At 38.1% G+C, this 20,791-nt stretch overlaps 1 protein-coding gene across 1 annotated transcript; it reads right to left on the bottom strand.

The window, feature by feature from the left end:
• Nucleotides 1-944: 944 nt before the first annotated feature.
• CD274 (CD274 molecule) lies at nt 945-19,862 on the bottom strand. Its single transcript, XM_054583092.1, has 7 exons — nt 19,671-19,862; nt 14,711-14,776; nt 12,607-12,948; nt 6,550-6,834; nt 4,311-4,409; nt 2,718-2,777; nt 945-1,627 (listed from the first exon to the last, which is right to left on the bottom strand). The coding sequence occupies exons 2-7, from the start codon at nt 14,760-14,762 to the stop codon at nt 1,605-1,607; spliced, it is 861 nt and encodes a 286-aa protein (XP_054439067.1). The 5' UTR covers nt 14,763-14,776; nt 19,671-19,862; the 3' UTR covers nt 945-1,604.
• Between the last annotated feature and the right edge of the window lie 929 nt (nt 19,863-20,791).

Raw genomic sequence — 20,791 nt, 5'->3', positions numbered from 1 at the left:
TTCAAATCAGAAATTGTATTCTTCATTTCCTCTTGTCTCTTACTGATAGTTTCTATGTCCTTTTTCATGGTGATATAGTTTGCAGTAAGTTCCTCATAGTTTCCCCTCTAGTTTTTGGTAATTCTCTCTGAGCTCACTGAGCTCATTGAGCTTCCTTAAAACCATCATTTGGAACTCGGTATCTAATAGTTGACTTGCCTCTATTTCATTTAGTTCTCTGTGGGGATTCCTCCTTTCCCTTTGAATGGGGGGTATTTCTTTGTCTTCCCATTATTTGTGAGACTCTTCTTCTTTGCTTCTGCTTCGTAAGTTGATGTGTCTTGATTTTCTGACCTTCTGGTGTGAACTTCTATGGTAGGAGACTGCTGTTTTTTCTTTCTGGATCTGCCTCTGATGATGTCAGATTTTGTTCCTGTGTGACCTTAGGCAGGCTGTTTGAGACTTCCAGGAATCAACTGTCTGTGGCTGTCTCCTTCAGCTGTTAATCTAGTCACTCTCTGATAATACATTTTCTTATCAACCTCCCCATTGTGCTAGGAGATCCTTTAGGGAAGGTACTTTATCTTGCTCACATCTGTAGGCTCACTGTCTGGCACAGTGATGGACACCCAATGCCATTTCTTAAATGTTTGTTGAATGAATAAATTTCTTCTTCTTTTTTTAAAAATGAATTTCTTAAAGTAAAACACTGTTGTAGGTTGTATTCTAAAAGGACAGTAGTAACAGTCCTAGAAATCTGAGGTTTGCCATTTATCATTCCTGCAACTCTGAAATGGATAAAAATCAAGTTTTCCACAACACATTTGTTATAGGGATTAAATAAAATTATGTATGTAGGATACCACATAGTTGTAAAGCTGATATTTAAATGCAACAGATACTATGGTAATGTATATTACCTTGAGGTCTGAGAGTAAGATTATTGAAACATTTGTGGTCTCAGGATAAGATTATTCAAGTCATCCAAAGTAGCAATGAGTTAAATAGGGTAATATCCTATACAAACCAATGTTTTGTTTTATGTACTTCTTATGTATCAATAGTTACAGAGGATACAAAGGACCTTACAAATAGTATACATTTTACTGGACACATGAAAACATTGAGTATAATTTGGTGACACAATTTTAACTTACACTACAAAATATCTTCAAAAGAAATTATGCATAACCAACTCACATGACAAGACCCCAAAGACTCACAATAAATAGAAATAACTCATACTTAAATTCTGTTGCAACACTGGGACTATTAATCATACAGGAGATAATGCAAGGTATGGGGTGAAGGCAAAGGGCACTTCTGCAGGAACTGACCATTAAATCAGGGAATCTCAACCTGCTTTCCTAGGATGAGCAATGGACAATTTGCATGGAGGCTTGTCATTCAGAAGCATCCTTTCTCCCTTTCATAGGCACAGATGAGTCTCCCAGTCATTGAGGTATCGAGGTTTCCTTCCAGGCTATACTTTCTAACTCCACCATTCTTTTAAGTCCTGCATTGCCTGCAGCCTGCCAGCCCATTGTCACCACATGCTCGGCCCTGATGAACCCAAACCACAGGCCGAGAATCCCTGCTTTAAGATCAGAAGTTTCAATGCTGGATTACGTCTCCTCGAACTGTGTATCTGGAGAGTAATAAGGAGAAACATTTTACATTTGCTAGATGTATAATACATTTGCAAGAAGATAAAGAAGACTATTTTATTTTTGCCCAAATACCTATACTTGACAAAGGGTGATTGATCATCCCAGTTTGCCCAGGACTGTCCTGATTTTAAAACTGAGAGTCCCATGTCCTGAGAAAACACTCAGTCCCGGGCAAATTGGGGCGGCTGACGATCCTAGGATGACTCAAACAGCATACACCAATTAGCTTAACAGCACAGAGCAGGGCTATGAAACCACATGATGAACACTTCCTGAGCTTGTCCAAGCTAATCAGACTACTTTAAACTTGGGCTTCTTGTGAAGTTTAGTTTCTAACCCCATTAAAAAGAATTGAAAACCTTAATATAAATTTCTTCTTTGTTCAACCAGCTGGGTGAGGTCCTTCTGGCCTTTTATACGTTCAGACATTTGTAGCAAAATGGAATTAAGCAGATAGGTTAAGACTAAGGTTCTACAGTCAAGATAGTGGGCCTCAAAGCCTGATTTTTTCACTTACCAGCTGTGTGTTTTGGGGCAATTTACATTATCTTCTTGGCCCTGTATTCTCTACTATAAAATGGGGGATAATCCTAGCATTTATCTCCATGATTTGAGGGGTGGGAGGGAATTAAATGAGGTACTTTACATGAAGCAATTAACACAGTTTCTGACATACAACTTCTATTGACCTATTTCCCATCTACATAAGTCAACTTTGTCCCCAGTTGCAGAGAAGAGTTAGGATGAAAAGCAATAGAAACAGAGCAGAGAGAAACCGTCTCCTCTCCAGCTCAAGCCTCCCGGAGCCCCTTCCCCAGCCCCGCCCCACCCCAACACACACGCAAAGTTGCTCATCATTCTTTACTCAGCAGGCCACCCCTAAATTTTCTCAGACTGTGGGGAAAGGAGTTCTCATATTAGAGCCGTGAGGCAAAAAGAAGCTTGCAGTTCCAACACTAGCATTCTTTAAAAAGAAGAGGGATTATGGCTGATAGATTTCTCCTTGTTATTGCTTTAGGCTTTTGTTTCCTTGTCCATCAACTTCTCAATCCCTGCTAATATTCTTACCATTTTGTGTCTTTGAGTTCATGCCTCCAGGGCAACAATTTTCCACATCCATCATTCTCACTTGAAAAAAAAAAATCATTTTCATTTCCACAAAACACAACTCCACATCCTTCCTACACAGTGACTCAAGTTTAAATTCCAGGTTCCTAGGAAACATTTTTAATCCCTTGGGAAATCTAGTAGACTTCCTTATTTCACAGGTCTCAGCCCCTGAGGTTAATTCAACAGTTCAGGGCATATCCTTTTGCTTCTAGATTTTCTTTAGGAGTATATACTTTTATTTTCCATCCTTCCCTCAGAGATGTACCATATACTGAGGTGCTTTGTTACGCATTGGTTTTCTAGCCATTTCTAATGTCAACTCATTACTTTCTACAGGAAAATATTCAAAATACAAGTTGGTAACAGTCACTTCCTTGGACAAATCAACTCCAGCTCAGGATCTTGCTATCATTAAAACATGATCCTTATATTTTGACTGTTTCTGTTCTGTTAACTGTTTACTTAGTCTTTACAATCAGCAACCTTCACTCCCTCAATTACACTACTTCCCCAGATCCACCCACCTTCCTAAGGGGTTGTGGGGAATTTCTCAATAACTAATGGAATCCCCTTTCATTTTCTACTTCCCTATATGACATCAGATAACTTTATGCAAACTGTCATTGGATCCTTTGCTATACTTTTAAAGTACTGGAGAAATGTTTTCTCTGAGTCATCTTAAAATGCGAAGAAATGATGTGAATAGACTCATTTTCCTGCATTTTAATTGTTGCCAAAGGTAAAAAGAGAAACATGTGCAAATTATTTTGAAAATGACATAATGCCCTGTAAAATACTCTATGGTAAAAGTATCACAGCTCTACAGAAGGAAGTTTTTTTTTTAACTTAGGGTGCCCAGAATCCAGCTAAATATAAAAATGCAACTAATACAAGATGCAAATTCAACCAAATCAACAGGTATTTTTGCTTTTTCTCTCCTCTAAGTCTGTGGTTACTTGTATAACAGAAACGAACTATATGACACTGGTCTTCTTCAATCTCTTATACTCTCCTCCCACTTCTCACTCCTGTACACTTGGGTCCTGTACACAAGGACCCAGCAATCCTGCTCAGCTTCACTGTAACTGCTGTTCAACAGTGGAGTGTTTTTATGCCACCTTGCAGAGGCAAGTCAGGTTCCTCTGCAGTCATGATCCAACTATCACTCCCTCAAAAATGCTACTACAGCACAGCGTTCACTGCTGCCCTCCAGCGCAGGGAATGCTGCTGAGCAGTGAAATGAGCAGGACTGGAGGAGAGATGATGCACAGGTTCACATGGTGGCATGGCTAAAATCTACCTTGCATCATTGAAAACTGGCTCTGAAAAAAAAAAGGCCAGTAAGAAGGCAACATTGTGTAAATCAGTGTTTCCTGGTGGGAGCACCATTAGAATTTTGGGTAGGACTGTTCCCTGCTATGTGGGACTGCCCTGCACATTACAGAAGATTGAGCATCCTTGGCTCTGCCTAATAGTACCATTGTGATAACAATAGCACTCCCATGCAATTCCCCACATCCTCAGTAAAGACCCGTGTGATAAAAGAAATACCATCTCTTCGTAGACAGAAGATGAGTTCCAGGGCTGTAAGTGTCACCAGGAGAGCTCCTAGAATTGCCAAGTGAGTCCTCCCTGGATCTCTTAATGGTTCTGAAAAACAACACAAAACAGAAAGAAATTAAAAATAAAATTTTGATATAAAGGGAAGGGTCAAGAGAATAATTATCCTTGAAATTAACTGAGGTTAGCTTTAGGTTAATTTTTTTTTTTAATTTTTAAAATTTATTTTAGAGAGGGAGAGAGAAAGAGAGAGAGAGAGGTATCGGTTTGTTGTTCCATTTATTCCTGTAGTCATTGGTCGATTCTTGTATGTGCCCTGACTGGGGATTGAACCTGCGACCTTGGTGTATTGGAACAACACTCTAACCAATTGAGCTATCCAGCCAGGGCCTACGTTAATTTTCCTAAATAGCAAAAGTTCCTGGCCAGTGAGTGGCTGGAATGGTGAGATACCTCCTATATGAAAATGAGAGCAGCATGGAAAAGTAGAGGAAGCCCAGGCTTTGGACAGGTGGACCTGGGGTTAAATTCTGCTGCCACTCACTAGCATTGACATCTCTGACAAGTTCTTTAACCAGTCTGCAGAATGGAAAACAATAATACTTTTCTGAGGCTTATGTTTGTAGAGTGCTTAGCACTGTACCACAGGGAAATAATCAAGCGGCAGCCTTGATTATTTCACTTTCTCTTCACTTTTTTAATACAGAAGTTAATAGCCTAAAGTACATGGCAGAGATGAAACATGAAGGCCAACTAGAACTGCCAAAGGATTACCTCTTTGTCCGTGGTGATGATCAGGGATCAATACTTATCTTTCCTTTTTCCACAGTCTGAATCTCAGGACTTCTAATCACTAGTACCTCTCACCAATCTCCTCATCTGTCTGTGGTCCCATGGCACACGATGCTCAGAGACTGCTAACCTCCCCCGCATTAGTCAATGATCCCTGACTACCTAGTTCATGTTTTAAAGCAACAACAGCAATGAGCCTTTGTCTAATAGCTTAGGGTCCATAAAACCAGTTCCTATCTATTTTGAGCCTCAAAATAAGTTTGAGTTAGGTGTGCCAGGGATTTTTTTTAATCCTCAGGTTATGAGGAAATAGACTCATAGCAATTAGGTGAGTTATCCTACATCATCCCAAAAAACGTTGTCATAAAACATCTGTTAAATGGCAGGAACCCACTAATGCAGCTCCTACCAAACTGACTCATACCCCAGTAAGAGCGTCTCTTATTATCTAAAAAAGCTTTTCTGTTCCTTTTATTCATATGACCATCCTGGACTGTATTTCACTATTGCTTGACTTTTCTACCCAGTTTTTGGTTGTTTTCTCTGTAGTACCTGAAGCTTTACTGTCAACATCTAGTTGGGGAAAGGATGGTGAGAAGCACTTCTCAGAATACCTCTGGTTTTATGTTAATATCATGCTTATCCACCTCACTTTTTCTAAAGGTCTGAGCCTTTCACCAGGCTGTATCCTACCTTACTCACTTTATCCACTTCTGTAGGGTAGGGAGGAAAAAAAAAAAAAAGCCAAATTTGTTTAGGCAAGAGTCTCAAATCATTGTCATACACTGTAGTTCATTTATTCCTATGATAATTTTGCCCAACAGGTTATAACCATATAGGGAAATTGAAGCATATAGAAGTTGAGTAACTTGCCCAGGGACACACAGCCTTATGTCCTATGCACTAAGCACATCACCTTGAGTTGGAATGTCATAGGCTACCTTGGGGAAGGCAGATGGGGAGGAAGGACCTTTCCCATGTGGAATAAAATAGGAAAGTACATTCCATTTGCTTCTTGCCATAGGAATCCTGGAAAGAAAAGAGTTGCTCTATATGCTCAGGTTTGAATTCCTGAAACACGGCCTGAGTTGAGTATCCCTCTCAGGTGCTTCCCCAGATCCCCCAGCCACAAGAGCATTTCTTGCATGGGTGAAACTGAGATCACCTGTTTTCTTATCTGTTCCCTGAAGAATGTAAATTTATTCTTCTATGAGCCCTCAATACCTGGCATGTAGGCCATAGTCTATAACTATATACTGAATGTTTATTAAATAGCAATATGTCTTAGATGAATGGAGGTGAGGAAGCAGGATGCATTTTGTAAATATAGTACTATTTATTCAACAAACAATTGAATGCCTACAATGAGCAGGCATCATGCTTGGTGCCACCGGGATAGCACCAGGCACATTTTTCATTGAGACATTCAGAATATTACCTGGGATGACCAACTCAGCAGTAGCGTTATCTTCAAGACCTGATCTCCGAAAAGTGCAGTAGAAAATCTCATTAGCTGTCGTGTTGATTTTAAGCGTGCTGGTCACATTGAAAAGTTTCTCCTCTTTGTTGGAATTGGTGATAGTGGTTTTGCCATGCAGGACTTGATGGTCACTGCTTGTCCAGATGACTTCAGCCTTGGGGTAACCCTCAGCCTGACATGTTAGTTCATATTCAGAGGTGGCTGCATCCATAGAAATTCTTTGGTTGATTTTGCGGTATGGGGCTACGTCATGAGCAAAAGAAGAAAAGTCAGGGCTTCACTCAGCACAGAACTAGATGTGTGGCTTGGTGTTGTCCACATTAGAAAGGCTAGAGATCCAGGCCGGTTCTCATAGAAATAAGCTTAATGTTCAGATGTTTCAGCAGTGGGGGACCCCTGCTAGTTCTGCTTCACCTCTTCTATTCATACTTGGGCCAAATTTGGGCTTAAAAATAACTAGCTTGCTATAAATATATTGCTATTTTTATTGGGCTCAGAGTAAATATGTAGATTGATTTTAAAAGTACTGTCATCTTTAAACCAGTAGTCTTTTTATCCAAATATAAAATATGTCTGTCTACTTACTCAAGTCTTAGTATGTTTCTCAGTAAAGTTTCATAGTTTTTAAATACATGGGGCACATTCTTCTTAAATTTATTCCTGGATATTTTGTTTTTGTTATTATAATGCCATCTTCATAAACATGACTCTCCAGCTGGCCAGTATTAGTTTCTTAGACTAATTAATAAACAAAAAACCTGATTCTGAAGGCCATTCACTTTTTCAGCTTTAGGTCAATGATCAGAAATTAGGTATGAAAACAGTATGATGTCATTGTAAAAACTGACACACGTTCTTGGATAAAACTTTTTAAGGTCTAAATATATTGTTATTAAAATAGTTTTAAATTTACCAAAACGTTTCAAAGATAGTACAGAGTTTATGTATACTTTTCACCCACTTTCCCCCATTGTTTACATCTTACTTCACCATGGTACATTTCTTACAGTGAAGGAACCAGCATTAGTATGTTGCTATTAACTAAACTTCACACTTTGTTTCATTTCACTAGTTTTTCCCTAATGTCTTTTTCTGTTCTAGGATCTCATCTAGAATACCACATTATAATACTTGCTTTTTAATTTTTTTATGCTGGCTATTTTAATACATCATTTAAATAACTGTTCTCAAGGAAGATAGTTTGATTAAATTTTAGATCATTGGTTTGTGACCATTTTATTATTAAGATACCCAGTGTACTGACTACTATTTATATTACCTAAGATCTTTACTTATGTTTATCCATTACAAGCATGTTATCATGTTATTATTCTGTTCGTATAATCTTTATTTTACTTCGAATACTTCTGTGTTAACTACCACTGGTCCACCTGGAGCCTTAACTTTGTATTCCTTTAACATGGTTATAACAGTGGTTTTGTGATATTCACAGAGATTTAATACAGCCAGGAGCAAGCAAAACTGAAATAATGATGTGATATTTCTGTGCTCTTAAATCAATAAAACCACAAATGAAAACACTGAAAATCAACATAATCTCAATTTGAAAGCACTTAGTGGTTCCTATGAATACTCATGTCCTCAACCTTGTATCTGTTATGTGTAAGAATCATAAAAAAACAAATCCACTTACTACACTTTATGAAATAACATTATCATAACAGAATCTAGCTCATATAGCACATAGCTTGATTTCTGGACAATTAAAATCTCAAGCCTAAAATCACAGTTAATGATAAAGTGTTAAAGGTAAAACATTTGCTTTTTTACTTTTCCATTTTTAATGGTATAAGGATAAAGGAGAATGTCATTTCATGACTAGGTATATATATAAATGGGGTACACATAGAAGGACCCAATAAATGAATGAATCCATTCTAGTCATTTGATTAAATGTCCACTATATTAGTCTCTAAAGTGGGGCACATGTATTGGGGTACAGAAAGAAAATTTTAGAACTTCCATTTATATGTATTTTTATCATAACAATTAAGAAATAATCTAAGCTTAACTGATTGACACCGGCCCTCATTTTGTGTGCCACATGAGTCTTTGTGGGTCTTGTGGGGAGAGAGGAGTTTTCTAATACTAAAGGGAGAAGAGTAACTTATTTGAGCTTAGTATAGCTTTTCAGATTCTCTTGACTAATTTTAACTAAACTAATCTGCTTACAAAATAAAAAAACTAAATACAAATTTTCCCTAAAGAAAGTGAGGATTAAAGATAATACTAATAATTCAAGCATAAACCAAAAGGAAATGTCAGAGTGACACTTTCTACTATCACTTCATGAGTTAAAAGAATAAGTACCTAATTGAACCTGGTAAGTTATTGGTTAAAATAAAACCTCAAGGTTATTAAGACCTTTATAAATGATGAATTTCATCTAAGATATATTATGCCTTAAAATATTAGCTAATGATAGTCAAACATCATAATTAGCAAGAAATTGAAAATATTAAATTTTTTCACCCTTTTCGATTTCTATTTTTATACATTGTAGAATGTATAAAGTACTAATTTGAACCACATGAAATTGGTAATGTTCAATTTCTTCTGCCATTTAAAAATGTCCATTTCTTATAATATAACCTACATATTAGCATAATATATTCCCTATCACTACACATACATGCATACACGCATGCATGCGCTAGTTTAACATGCTTTACTGATGGGGTAGGTAACAAAAACATATGCAGACTCCTGGTTTACTAGATCTAGAACACTAGATCCAATGCAACCCTCACATCAAGACCAAGAAAAGTTTATGGTAGTTTTGAAGTCAATCTGCAACTCTATACACACTCCAGAAGTATAAACACAGGCAGTAAAATTTGGTTGTTAAGGGTGCAGATGTTAGAGCCAAGTTGCTTGAGGTTAGAACCTGGCTTCACCACTTCATAGCTGTGTAAACGTGGGCAAATTATCTCATTTCTTTGAACCTCAGTTTTCTCATCCATAAAACAAGAATAACACCACATATCCTTGAATCTAAGATGACAGTATAGACGGACAGTCTCAGATTTCACAGATATAAAATGTAAAAAACCATGCATCTCAGACATGATGAAGCCCCTACTCCATAAAGTCATTTGAGGATTAACAGTTAGTATAGGCAACGTGCTTAGGATAGGGTACAGCGCATAGAAAGTACTCATAGGTGTTAACAACTGCTACTATTACCACCAGAGCGCCTCCTCCTCTTAGTACTACCACTGAAGTACACTCATGAGAGAGCACTGACAGTTCCTGATGAACAGCCTTGGAAATAAATTTTCAAATATCCAAACCTGTTCATGTTTCAAAGTGTTTAGGTTTATCCTATTTGAGAAAATATTTCATTCATTCCTTCAACAAATTTTTTGTGTGCTCTTTTCATGCTACTACCCTTATATGCCAAGTTCTAGGGATATAGCAATGAATAAAACAGACTAAAATCTCTGTCTTTGTGGAGTATATGCTCTAGGAGGAGGAGAAAGACAATATACAGAATAGATTCACTTACATGATACGTTGTATGATACATTAGATGGAGAATAAATACTATACAGAAAACTTTCAAAGGTCTGGTCACTAAATTTGGAGGAGAGATGGGGTTGATGAGGAATGATAGCAGTTAACCCTTGGTCCACAGGAACAAATTAGCTTTATCAAATTATCTATGCAATATTTGTTCTTTTAGATGCCCAATCCCAGTTAAGGTCTTGAAAGTATAAAAGGGCCTTCATTTTCTCTGCCATTAGGTTCAATGTTTAAGGGAAAACAACATTTTCAATTGAAAGTCAGATGCCTGAAAGTCTGGTATTTAAACTAAAGAACATGAAAAGTACAATAATACCCACGCCCAAAGTGACAATAATTGAGTTCATCCAAAATGAAACTCCCAAATTTCAGTTTTGAAATGTCTCACTGTTAAAATGCTGTAAACTCCCTGCGGGGAAGCTGTGTTACCACATGTTCCTAGTGATGGGAAGAGAAGCCCTGTTAGGGTTACTCTGAAATCATTTGCATTGGAGGTGACTCAGAACTTCCTTGAATTGCCAGCCTCATGGCCTAAAGACCAAACTTCTAATGCTGACACCACCTCAATTGAAAGTTGGAGGCTGGCTTGCTCTCAGTGAAGCTCAATTCATTCTGAAGACCACTGTTTGACAACATGATGGATGGGGAGTAGGAAGTCCATTTAGTAATTTGCAATACAAAATCGAATAGTCAAATGAATCAGATGTTGGTAATCTGCCTTACTCCACCAGAGATCCCTCCTTGGAAAAACCATCAGAGTGAGAGATTTCCTATTGTGTCAAACCACAGGAGAAGAAATTGCAGATCCAAGAAGGGCAGCACAGAACCCAGATGACCCGGAGAAACATCTTCCTCACTATAGGGACAGCTGTCCCACTCTCTGCATACTCCCTACAGTTTAATGTGAGACCTTTTCTGGAAGCAGAAACTTGTACTCTATACTTCCCTTTGCCTGACTGCCAGGCTTCTGCTCTCTGCCCACCCCCCCGGCCCCGCCCCCCAGACCTAGCACTGCTGGCTGTTTATAGGATTAAGTTTTAGTAATTTCTTTTATACATTGAAACACAGTAAGTGCCTGATATTTGCTGATAGACTGAAGAAAAGTTGAAAATCCCAAGTTGGAATCCCATTTTCTTTTCATGAATGTCATTGTTCTGGAGAAGCATATGGTAAAATATAATTAAAATTAAATCTACTTCAGAACACAAGTGACATTTTCTTGACAACAGTAGCACTAACTGAACCAGAATCAGAGATCCAGTAATGTACCATAAAATAGATGCATTTCTCCTAATTCTTATATAATTTTGACTTTGGGTTTATAATTATCAGTTATCCCTTTATGATAAATTCAGATATTTTTTTACTTATTGGCCTTCAGAATGATGGTAGTTATCCCAGGAATGGAAAGACCAAGGGATGATGATTAAATTCTAGTCATGTAGTAAAAAGTTAAAAAAAAAAAAAGTAACAGGCAGGTAAGTTCAAAACTGTAAGAGGGCAGGTTTCAGTTCAATATCAGAAAGTAATTTCAATAGGCTATGGAAGGGAGATCCAGATGACATGAGTGTCATTGTGGGAAGTATGTGAGCAGAATACCCTTTGGGGAGTTTCTGTTCTGTTCCTTGGATAAGCGGCTCTTGCCTGGGATCCCTTCAGCTCAATTCTAGGAATCTTAACAGTGAAAGCAGAGGTAGTCATTCAGCTAAGGTGTTTTCCTTTACTTAGATAGCAGCCACCCAAACTTGGAACCCATGGGTTCTGGTGACATATTTGTGGGTCAGTACCCAGGAATTTGTCACTCACAGTTCCTTTTTAACACTCCGAGATTTTCAAGACGAATGCCTAGTGAGCACAGTTTATACCGTCTCTAAGGAAGAATAGTTTCTTCTATACTTATTTTTTACCTTCATAAATTGACTTCAAGACTTTTTAAATGTGAACTTTATAGTGAGGTTTGTTTTTAACACATTTATTTCGGTTTGACATAGGTTCGAAGGAAGGAAAATGCTGGCAGACCTAATAAAATAAAAATAGTAGCTGAATTAAAAAAAAAACAAACCAACCCTGGAGGGAACACACAGATAGTGATCACCTAGTTATGTCCGCATGCCATGGGAGGCAGTGGCGAAGGGGGGAGGGGCACTTTTGTAATTCATTTTATTCTCTTTCATAGTATTTGAGTTATTTGCAAGCACATGTATACTTTTATAATAACAAAATAAAGAATCTATTTTTAGGAAAACTGAACATACTGTGGAACATGGCTCTGTCATGTTTGGCTCCAGCTCTCTGGGGACTCTCAGATAGGAGGTGCTCAAGGAATGCTCATTGGATGAGAGTGTGAATAAATGAATGAACAGAATGCTGCTGTGGACAGTAAGAACGAACTTAAAAGAATGAAAAGTTATCAGCACTGGAATATGATTTTAATAAAGGTTGGGCCTCTTTATCTATAATAATTCTTACCATCGACTTTCAAAGTAATCCGCTTGTAGTCGACGCCTCCATAGCTCATCAAGCAGCAGTATACACCTGCATCCTGCAGTTTCACATCTGTGATCTGAAGTGCAGCCTTTCCCGAAAAGAGCTGGTCTTTCAACAGATGGGCCCTCTCGCTGTAGCTACTGTGTTGAACCTTCAGGTCTTCCGTCCCATTTATAAATTGAATAACTGTCTTATCCTCCATTTCCCAGTAGACAACTAATGCAGACAGGTTTAACTCTTTTGCTACTGGGAATTTGCATTCCATTGTCACATTGCTGCCATACTCTACCACATACACGTCCTGGGTCACTGAGATAGTGAATGCTGAAAAGAAAGATGACCAATCCTCAGAATGTGGAAAATCCCTCAAAAAATTTACAGAATAAGTACATGGTTTACAAATAGTTTACCCGGTCACTTATGTGATAATTATGTTTAAGGACTTACTTCCTTAAAATACATATTTTATCCAGTGGGTTTGAGACATATTTTGGGATGCTATATCTCATCCCTGAGTTAAAATAATAAAATTGGCTAACAAATTGTTGTCCCTAAATTCATAAATATACATTATAAAAATATATGGTGATGAAGTACTTAAAACCTGATGACTTTGTTTCATGTGGACATGCCCAGAGTGTCCTTTGACTGGACACCGATTTGCCTTCTGTATCATCTGAATAACAGATACCAATGCAGTCATGTGCTGCTCAACAATGATATATTTTGAGAAATGAACCATTAGGTGATTCTGTTGTTGTGTGTACATCACAGAGTACACTTATACATATCTAGATGGTATGGCCTACTACATATCTAGGCTACGTGATATAGCCTATTGCTCCTATGCTACAACCCTGTACAACATGTTACTACTGTATAAAACAAGCACAACAGAAAATGATGTACTCAAGAGACATGGTAGACACAAGACGTATGAGGCTGCTGTTGGCCCAGCATGACATAATGTTTAGATACTTTTCTAAGTAGAAAGAGTACACTCTAAAATAACAATAAAGAGTATAACATGGTAAATAAACGAGTAACAGTGATTTATTATCAGTATCAAGTATAATGTACTCTACGTAATTGTATGTGCTATATACTTTTATACGACTGTCAGTGCAGTAGGTTTATACCAAACTCACCACAAGCATGTGAGTAATGTGTTGCATTGAGACATCATGATGGCTATGACATCACTAGGTGATAGGAATTTTTCAGTGTCATTATAATCTTAAGGGACCACTGTGGTTTATACAGTCCATCATTGACCGAATAAAATGTCTTTTTGCAGCAAATGATTGTAGTCCTTTCTACTTAACTGCCCCAAACTCTTAATCGGTTGTCTGGCCAGAGGTATGTGGGTGTGGAGATTTAGGGAGGGCCTTAGGATGAGACTAGTACTATTGTTACCATGACACTTTCCATAATTCTTCCTTAGAATATACTCTTCAGGGAAAAGCAGGTCACAGAGCAAGGTGGATAAAAATGATCCTTCCTTTGTTTAAAACAAACAACATCATAGGCTATTTCCCCAGATGTTTTCAGTGATTATACGTGAGAAATGGATAATGGATAATGAGTTAATTTTGTTTCTTTCAGTTTGTCCATATTGTCTAAATCTTTGTCCAATGATATGACTTTGTGAAATAAAGAAGAAAAAACAGAATGTACTATTAAAAGTTATATCCATTTTAAAGTATTTTTTATTGTTTATGTAATTACAGTTGTCCCAGTTTGTCTCCCTTCATCCCCTCCTCCCAGCCCACCTCCCACTTCTAGTCAGTCCCCACACCATTTTCCATGTCCATGGGTCCTTCATACATGTTCTTTGACTAATCCCTTCACCCTCTTTTGAACAGTCCCCACTTCCCCCCTCCCCTCTTACCGCTGTCAGTCTATTCCATGATTCTATACCTCTGGTTCTATTTTGGCCATTAGTTTACTTTGAGAAATGCATCATTAGGTGATTCATTTAATTCCTCTTATAAATGAGATCATATGGTATTTGTCTTTCACCAATTTTTAACTTATGGTTAAAATATTTAAAATATGAAATATAATGAAAGATCTGGTGTCTTACCTTTCAACAAATGACAGTAGGTCATGAGTATAACACTACTAAGTAGCCTCATTTTTCTGAAATCACCTAATTATAGAAAATACAAAAAGAAAACTGCTTTACTCAATAATTAAATACCCAGACTGTATGGAACGTGGATGTTCTAATTGAAATAGTCTTGTGATAACTATACAATGACTCACTTGTAAGTGTAGAAATGCAGCAGACAATTTAGAAATTCAATAGTCACTTAATATCCCAGAACCATTTAAAGCCAAATTTTTAAAAAGTTGCTACAACAGTGCGGTGACAGCCAAGAGAAGGGGGAAAGGGCTGGGTGGAGGTGGGCAATGGGAGAGCTAATGGGGACATCTGTAACAGTGTCAACAATAAAAATAAAATTTTTAAAAAGCTACTATGATGAGAATTTTAAAATTTAATTACAGGCCTTGCAGAGAACGTTCACTGTACACTCAAAAGAAGCCAAGAAGAAAATACTTCACCAAAATACTCAGTTCCTGTTTTTTTCCTGCACTAGAACATATCTGGAAATACAAACTTGCCCTATGCAAAATTTCAAAGCCAGGAGAGTCTGTCTTCCACATCATCCTACCTTTTAATGCTTCCCATCCCTGGCCCACACCCAGCAGCCGAAGACTTTCATCATATTAACTATCAATTAACCTTTAATTAACTATCCAAGCCTTCCACATCACTACTCCAATGATGCCGGCTCTCTCCCAGCTGCCATCCTTTAAAAATCTCCTCTTCTGCCCTTCACTTATGCCATGTAATAAATCCTATCACTGCAATAAACTTATTCCACTAGAAGCAGGGGCAATGAGGAGGAGAAACAGTTAACTAATTGATATGAACATGTGAATGACACACAGCCACTCTTTCAGGGGTATTTGCCTAGAGCCTTTTCTTCATTCTGTTACTCTGCTTGAAACTCTCCCAATTCTTTCTCAGCAAACATTGATTGAGCACCTCCTCTGAGCCAGGCCCTATTTTAGGGACTGGGGATGCAGTAGTGGACAGGACAGAAAACTTATTCTCCTCCTGGAGCTTATATTCAAGTAGGGAATAAATAAAGAAGATCTGTATTGCATTTCAGCCAACCTGTTTGTTTAATAAAATAGTTTCTCTCTGGTGTTATACATACATTGATAAACTTTGAGAAGGAAGTCAGTTCTCCCTCTTAGGGTCTCTCTGACTTCTGCATATATACAAAAACTCACAAATGATCCACTAACCAATGCTACACACATATAAGGCAGAAGGTTAATGCTCCTAATATATATAGCTCCTAAAAATTAATTAAGAAAACTACGCACAACCCAACAGGATAATGAATAAAAGGTTCTAACATACAGTTCAGGGAATAAGAAATGCAAATGACATTTAAACAAGGGAAAGAATGCTCAATCTCACCAATTTAGAAAAAGTAGAAAAGACATGAGATCATGAGATACCACTTTTCATTTATTAGATTGACTTAAATTACAAAGATATCTAACGCTTAGTGTTTTTGAGGATATGAACCTCTTACCATGTAATAGTATGAAGAAATATGAAGTTGTGTAAACTTTTTTGGAGACCAATTTGGTAGTCTCCATTAAAAATTTAAATGTATATGTCATATAAGTTTTCACTTTCTTTTCTAGAAATACATCCTACAAAAACAAAAACACATGCATATAACAATACATGTAAAGCGATGGCATTGCTAATATTAGCCCCAAACCGGGAATCCCCTAGACAACCCAAGTGGTCAAATAAATTTTGGTATAGTCATACAATGTAATACAACTAAAGACATAATTAAGTACATGTAAAGGTAGAGATTGTGCAGAGATGAAGAAAGTTGCAGAACAGTGTATGTAGCAGAAATCCACCTAAAAAAAAAAGAAAAAAAAAATCTGTGTGTGTTTTTGTTTAAACATAGCCCAGAAAAGGCCATATCAAGATATTGCCAGCGATTAACTCTCGGAGTAAAATTAGAGGGAAGATAGGTAGGTTTTTCACCTTTCCATACTTTATTTTTTATTTTATTTTTTCAAAAGTGTTTATTGTATTGTTTCCATCACCATTTAGTCCCTTTATATCCCCCTCCCTGCCAGAGTCACCACTGTTGTCCATGTCCATGAGTCCTTTTTCCTTTGTCCCCTCCCTCACTCCCTAACCTCCCCCACCTTTGCTGCCACCCTGTTCTCTATCTATGAGTCTGTTTCTATTTTCCTTGTTAGTTTAGTTTGTACATTAGATTCCACATGAGTGAAATCATACGGTATTTGTCTTTCTCTGACTGGCTTATTTCACTTAGTACAATGTTCTCCAGGTCCATCCATACTTTCACAAAGGGTAAAATTTTCTTTCTTTTCTTTTCTTTTTTTTTTTTTTTTACAGCCAAGTAGTATTCCAGTGTGTAAAGGAAGGATGAAAGAAAAGAGAAAAGAAGAGAGATAAGATTGTGAATGATTTTTTTAGAGTCTTTCAAATAAATGTATATATTTTACTTTTATTCTCAGAAAAAAAATCATTTAATAAACCATTTCACCTTGCCAAGCTGCAGAGTATTTGCCAGAGTAGTATAATGAAAAGAACCCCAGCACCCCAAACACCTGAGATGAGGTAAAATAATGACATTGGTTTATTTTTAAGTTTTTCCTCATTATTAAAGTAATATAAACACATTGCACAAAATGAGAAAAGAAAAGAAGGGAAAAACCACTATTCTATCACTTTAACCCAGGTAATGCCTGGAAACACTTCTAGTTATGACATGAGGCTTCTGTAGCAGCTATTTAGCTATCCTTTTCTTGGGTCAGAGTTGATATACCACAATTATAAAATACAAATGCTCTATTATAAACACAAATATGCTTATTGGGCACAAGAAAACTTAAGGTAACTCTAACTCCAAGCAAAGAACTGTTAAATAAATCAGAGGGACATTAATTAAATCCACTCATGGATGACAATTAATTTTGCCAATGTGTATCTGAACTCTCAGACAAGAACTGAGATGTTCAAAGACCAAGGAAATGTGAACTAGGGAATAAGTGATGGTTCATTTAGTATGGGGAAGCAGGTTTGTCCCTAGGAGAACCCAGTATAATACTATGGAACTGATACTGCTTCTCTGCTTCCCAAGGGTAGAATGGATAGGAGGAAGAGACGGGGAAAGAATTCAAGCTTTGTTTCTCAAAAGCAGGAGCAAGGGGTGTCTTGATATCTGTTGGTTTAGGGTTTCCTTTGATTTTTACCCGATTTACTATAATTTGATTTTTAAAAGTTCTTAGAATTTGATAATGTGCCTCCAAGTGAGCTGAAAATTCACCCCATTAATAGATCAAGAGAATTGACTTATTAAATCTTTACTAAACTATCAAACTCTATTAAACTCATTTAAACCCTGTGACCAAACTCCTTCCCTTTAGTGGCGACCCTGAGACACACTTGCACCTTTTCCAGGTACTGTTTCAATTATCCACAGTATTTCTATGGTGTCCTTTAATACCACACTCTAACTGCTCTCCTATAACCTCTGTCTACCCTCTTCCCCTGGGGGAAAAAAAAAGCCAATTTTGTTTCTTCAGAGTATGCTATTTCTTAAAACTTCTGGCAACTGTCAATGTGAACTAGAACAATCTTTCTGGAAGGCAATTTTCATTTTATTTATTATTAAATGTATTGGGGTGACATTGGTTAATAAAATTAAGTAGGTTTCAGGTGTACAGTTCTAAAGTACATCATCTGTATATTGTATTGTGTGTTCACCACCTCAAGTCAGGTCTCCTTCCATCACCATTTAATCAAAAGACCTTTAAAATATTTAGGCTGTTGCCCTGGCTTGTGTGGCTCAGTGGACTGAGTGCCGGCCTGTGAACCAAAGGGTTGCTGGTTTGACTCCCAGCCAGGGCACATGCTTGGGTTGCGGGCCAGGTCCCCAGTAGGGGGCGCGCAAAAAGCAACCACACATTGATGTTTCTCTCCTCTTTCTCCCTCCCTTCTGCTTTCTCTAAAAATAAATAAATAAAATCTTAAAAAAAAAAAAATCATGTTCTTTGACTAAGTTCATGCTTCTAAAAGTTTACCTGAAGGAAATAATAAGTCATGTACCAGAGAGTTATATGCAAAACTGTCCAGTGACTGGCTAAAAGAGTAAATTGCTGTAACTGCAAATAATCTTTATGCCGAACATGGGGGATTATTTCTGTTTGGTTATCCAGCATCATAGAATACAGCCATTTAAAAAAAAATCGCATTTAGAAGGCTATATAATAGAAAATCATCGACAGTATGTCTATATATTTATTTTAGGTGCAAAAAAACCAAGGTGGAACAATGGTACTTGAAGTATTCCCCGTGTTATAAAACAAACCCAAACAGTACTTTGACATACACCAAGGCCATTGTGTCTAAGAAATGATTTAACCCCCCCCCCCCCCGCCCCGGCTCCTCGCCCCCCCGCCCCCGGGGTCCTTTCTTCTTTCTCAAGTACCCAGAGCAGACAGGGCAAAGAATTCAGGTTCCAGTATGCTGGCTCTTACAGCAGGAACGGACCTTAGGAGATGGTGCAGGAGTGCTGACTTACTGAGAGCACACTGCTAGTGAGGGACTAAGCATACGCCTGGACCCAGGTGTGGCCCGATCTCCAGCCCAGAAATTTCCCTCTAGACCCTCTGCTGACCTCAGGACCGTATTTATGAATGCACAGAGCTTAAGCACATACTTACAAGTTTGACATTAATCAAAACGTATCCTGCCTAGCAAAAGGCCAAACGTGTTACCCGTTCTTATTAACCTTGACAAGTTATTGGCTCTACTGCCTCCCACCAAACCATTGTGATTCCCTTTTTTTCCCTCTCTCTATCTCAAGGAAAGGGGTTTATATACTATACACTTTAAAAGTGTCCAGCGAGAGAGCCAGAAATTCCGGCCAGTGAACCATTCGCGGGGGGAGAACGCTCCCTACCTGCGACAGATAGATTCACGGTCCGCGCAGATATCGGCAGCTGCGTCCGGAACTGCGGAGGAGACCCAGCGGAGCAGACCCAGCGGAGCAGCCTCTGCCGAATACCGGGCGCGCTAAGAGCTCTAGTGGAGGAAGGGCTGCAGTCCCCGCCCCCAGCGGAGAGGATGCGCCGCAATGGGGTCAGTTGAAGGAAATCTCAGCCTAAAATGTTAAACGGATTCCCCTGGTAAACAATCGTGAAACCGAAAGTGAAACTTGCCACTGAGGTTTCCTGTAAATCAGCTTTTAAAAAAGGCGTAATTAAATCAACATTCACTATGTTTTTAAAAAAATCTTCTCCCTAGGATGTTTATTGATTTGAGAGAGAGGGGAAAGGAGAAAGAGAAAAAAGAAACAGAAAACAAAACATCGACGGAAGAGAGAAATTGATTAGCTGCCTCCCCTAGGATCCCTGACCACGGATGGAACAGGTATGCGCCCTAACCAGAATCCACCAGCAACTTTTCGTGTACGGGAGGACTCTCCAACCAATTGACCCACCGGCCAGGGCTATCTGAACTGTTTTTTAAAAAGGTTTAAAACAAACCAACGCCTGAAATCATCACAAAGATTTCAGATGGTTTTACCTTCAGAATCCAGATACCTCAAATTCTGCCATCAGGTTTCTCCCCTTTCAATAAAAGCTTTTACAAAAAAACAGAACTTGACATAATTTCGCAATTTACAGAAAGTAAAACGACAGGCCAATATGGCTTCGGTGGGGGGTGGGAGAGGAGAGAGGGAGAGAGAAAGAGAGAGAGAGAGAGAGAGAGACAGAGAGAGAGGGAGGGAGAGAGGGGGGGAGAGAGAGAGAGAGAGAGAGAGAGAGAATATGAATGAGAATAATAGGAAATATATTTTTAAATGGTGTATTGTGAGCCTTACTCAGAGTTCCTGGACATAATGAAACTTCAATTGCCTCATCATTAAAAGAATTTCCCATCATGAGTTACAGTTTACAAGAATGCTCCAGATTCCTGCTGCCTTCCATTCAGTTGAGGTAGCACATAACAGTGAAGAAAAACCCTTCTGGTAATTCTCTCATCAGTGGATGAGCCCAAGCTGAAAACCATGTGACTCAC

This window comes from Pteronotus mesoamericanus, unplaced genomic scaffold, assembly GCF_021234165.1.
Source record: "Pteronotus mesoamericanus isolate MK-2021 breed Mesoamerican mustached bat unplaced genomic scaffold, CSHL_Meso_final contig_73, whole genome shotgun sequence".
NCBI classification, from domain to species: Eukaryota; Metazoa; Chordata; class Mammalia; order Chiroptera; family Mormoopidae; genus Pteronotus; species Pteronotus mesoamericanus.
This window is presented reverse-complemented; position numbering and strand designations above follow the sequence as displayed.

What these genes read in the sequence shown, in the direction of transcription:
- CD274 (XM_054583092.1), bottom strand. Translation starts at nt 14,762, where the DNA reads ATGAGGCTACTTAGTAGTGTTATACTCATGACCTACTGTCATTTGTTG. An exon ending in GATTACTTTGAAAGTCGATG is followed by an intron (nt 6,835 to 12,606) that starts GTAAGAATTATT and finishes CTCATGACGTAG; the next exon opens with CCCCATACCGCAAAATCAAC. An exon ending in CTTCTGTCTACGAAGAGATG is followed by an intron (nt 2,778 to 4,310) that starts GTATTTCTTTTA and finishes TTTTTTTTCAAG; the next exon opens with TGAGAATGATGGATGTGGAA.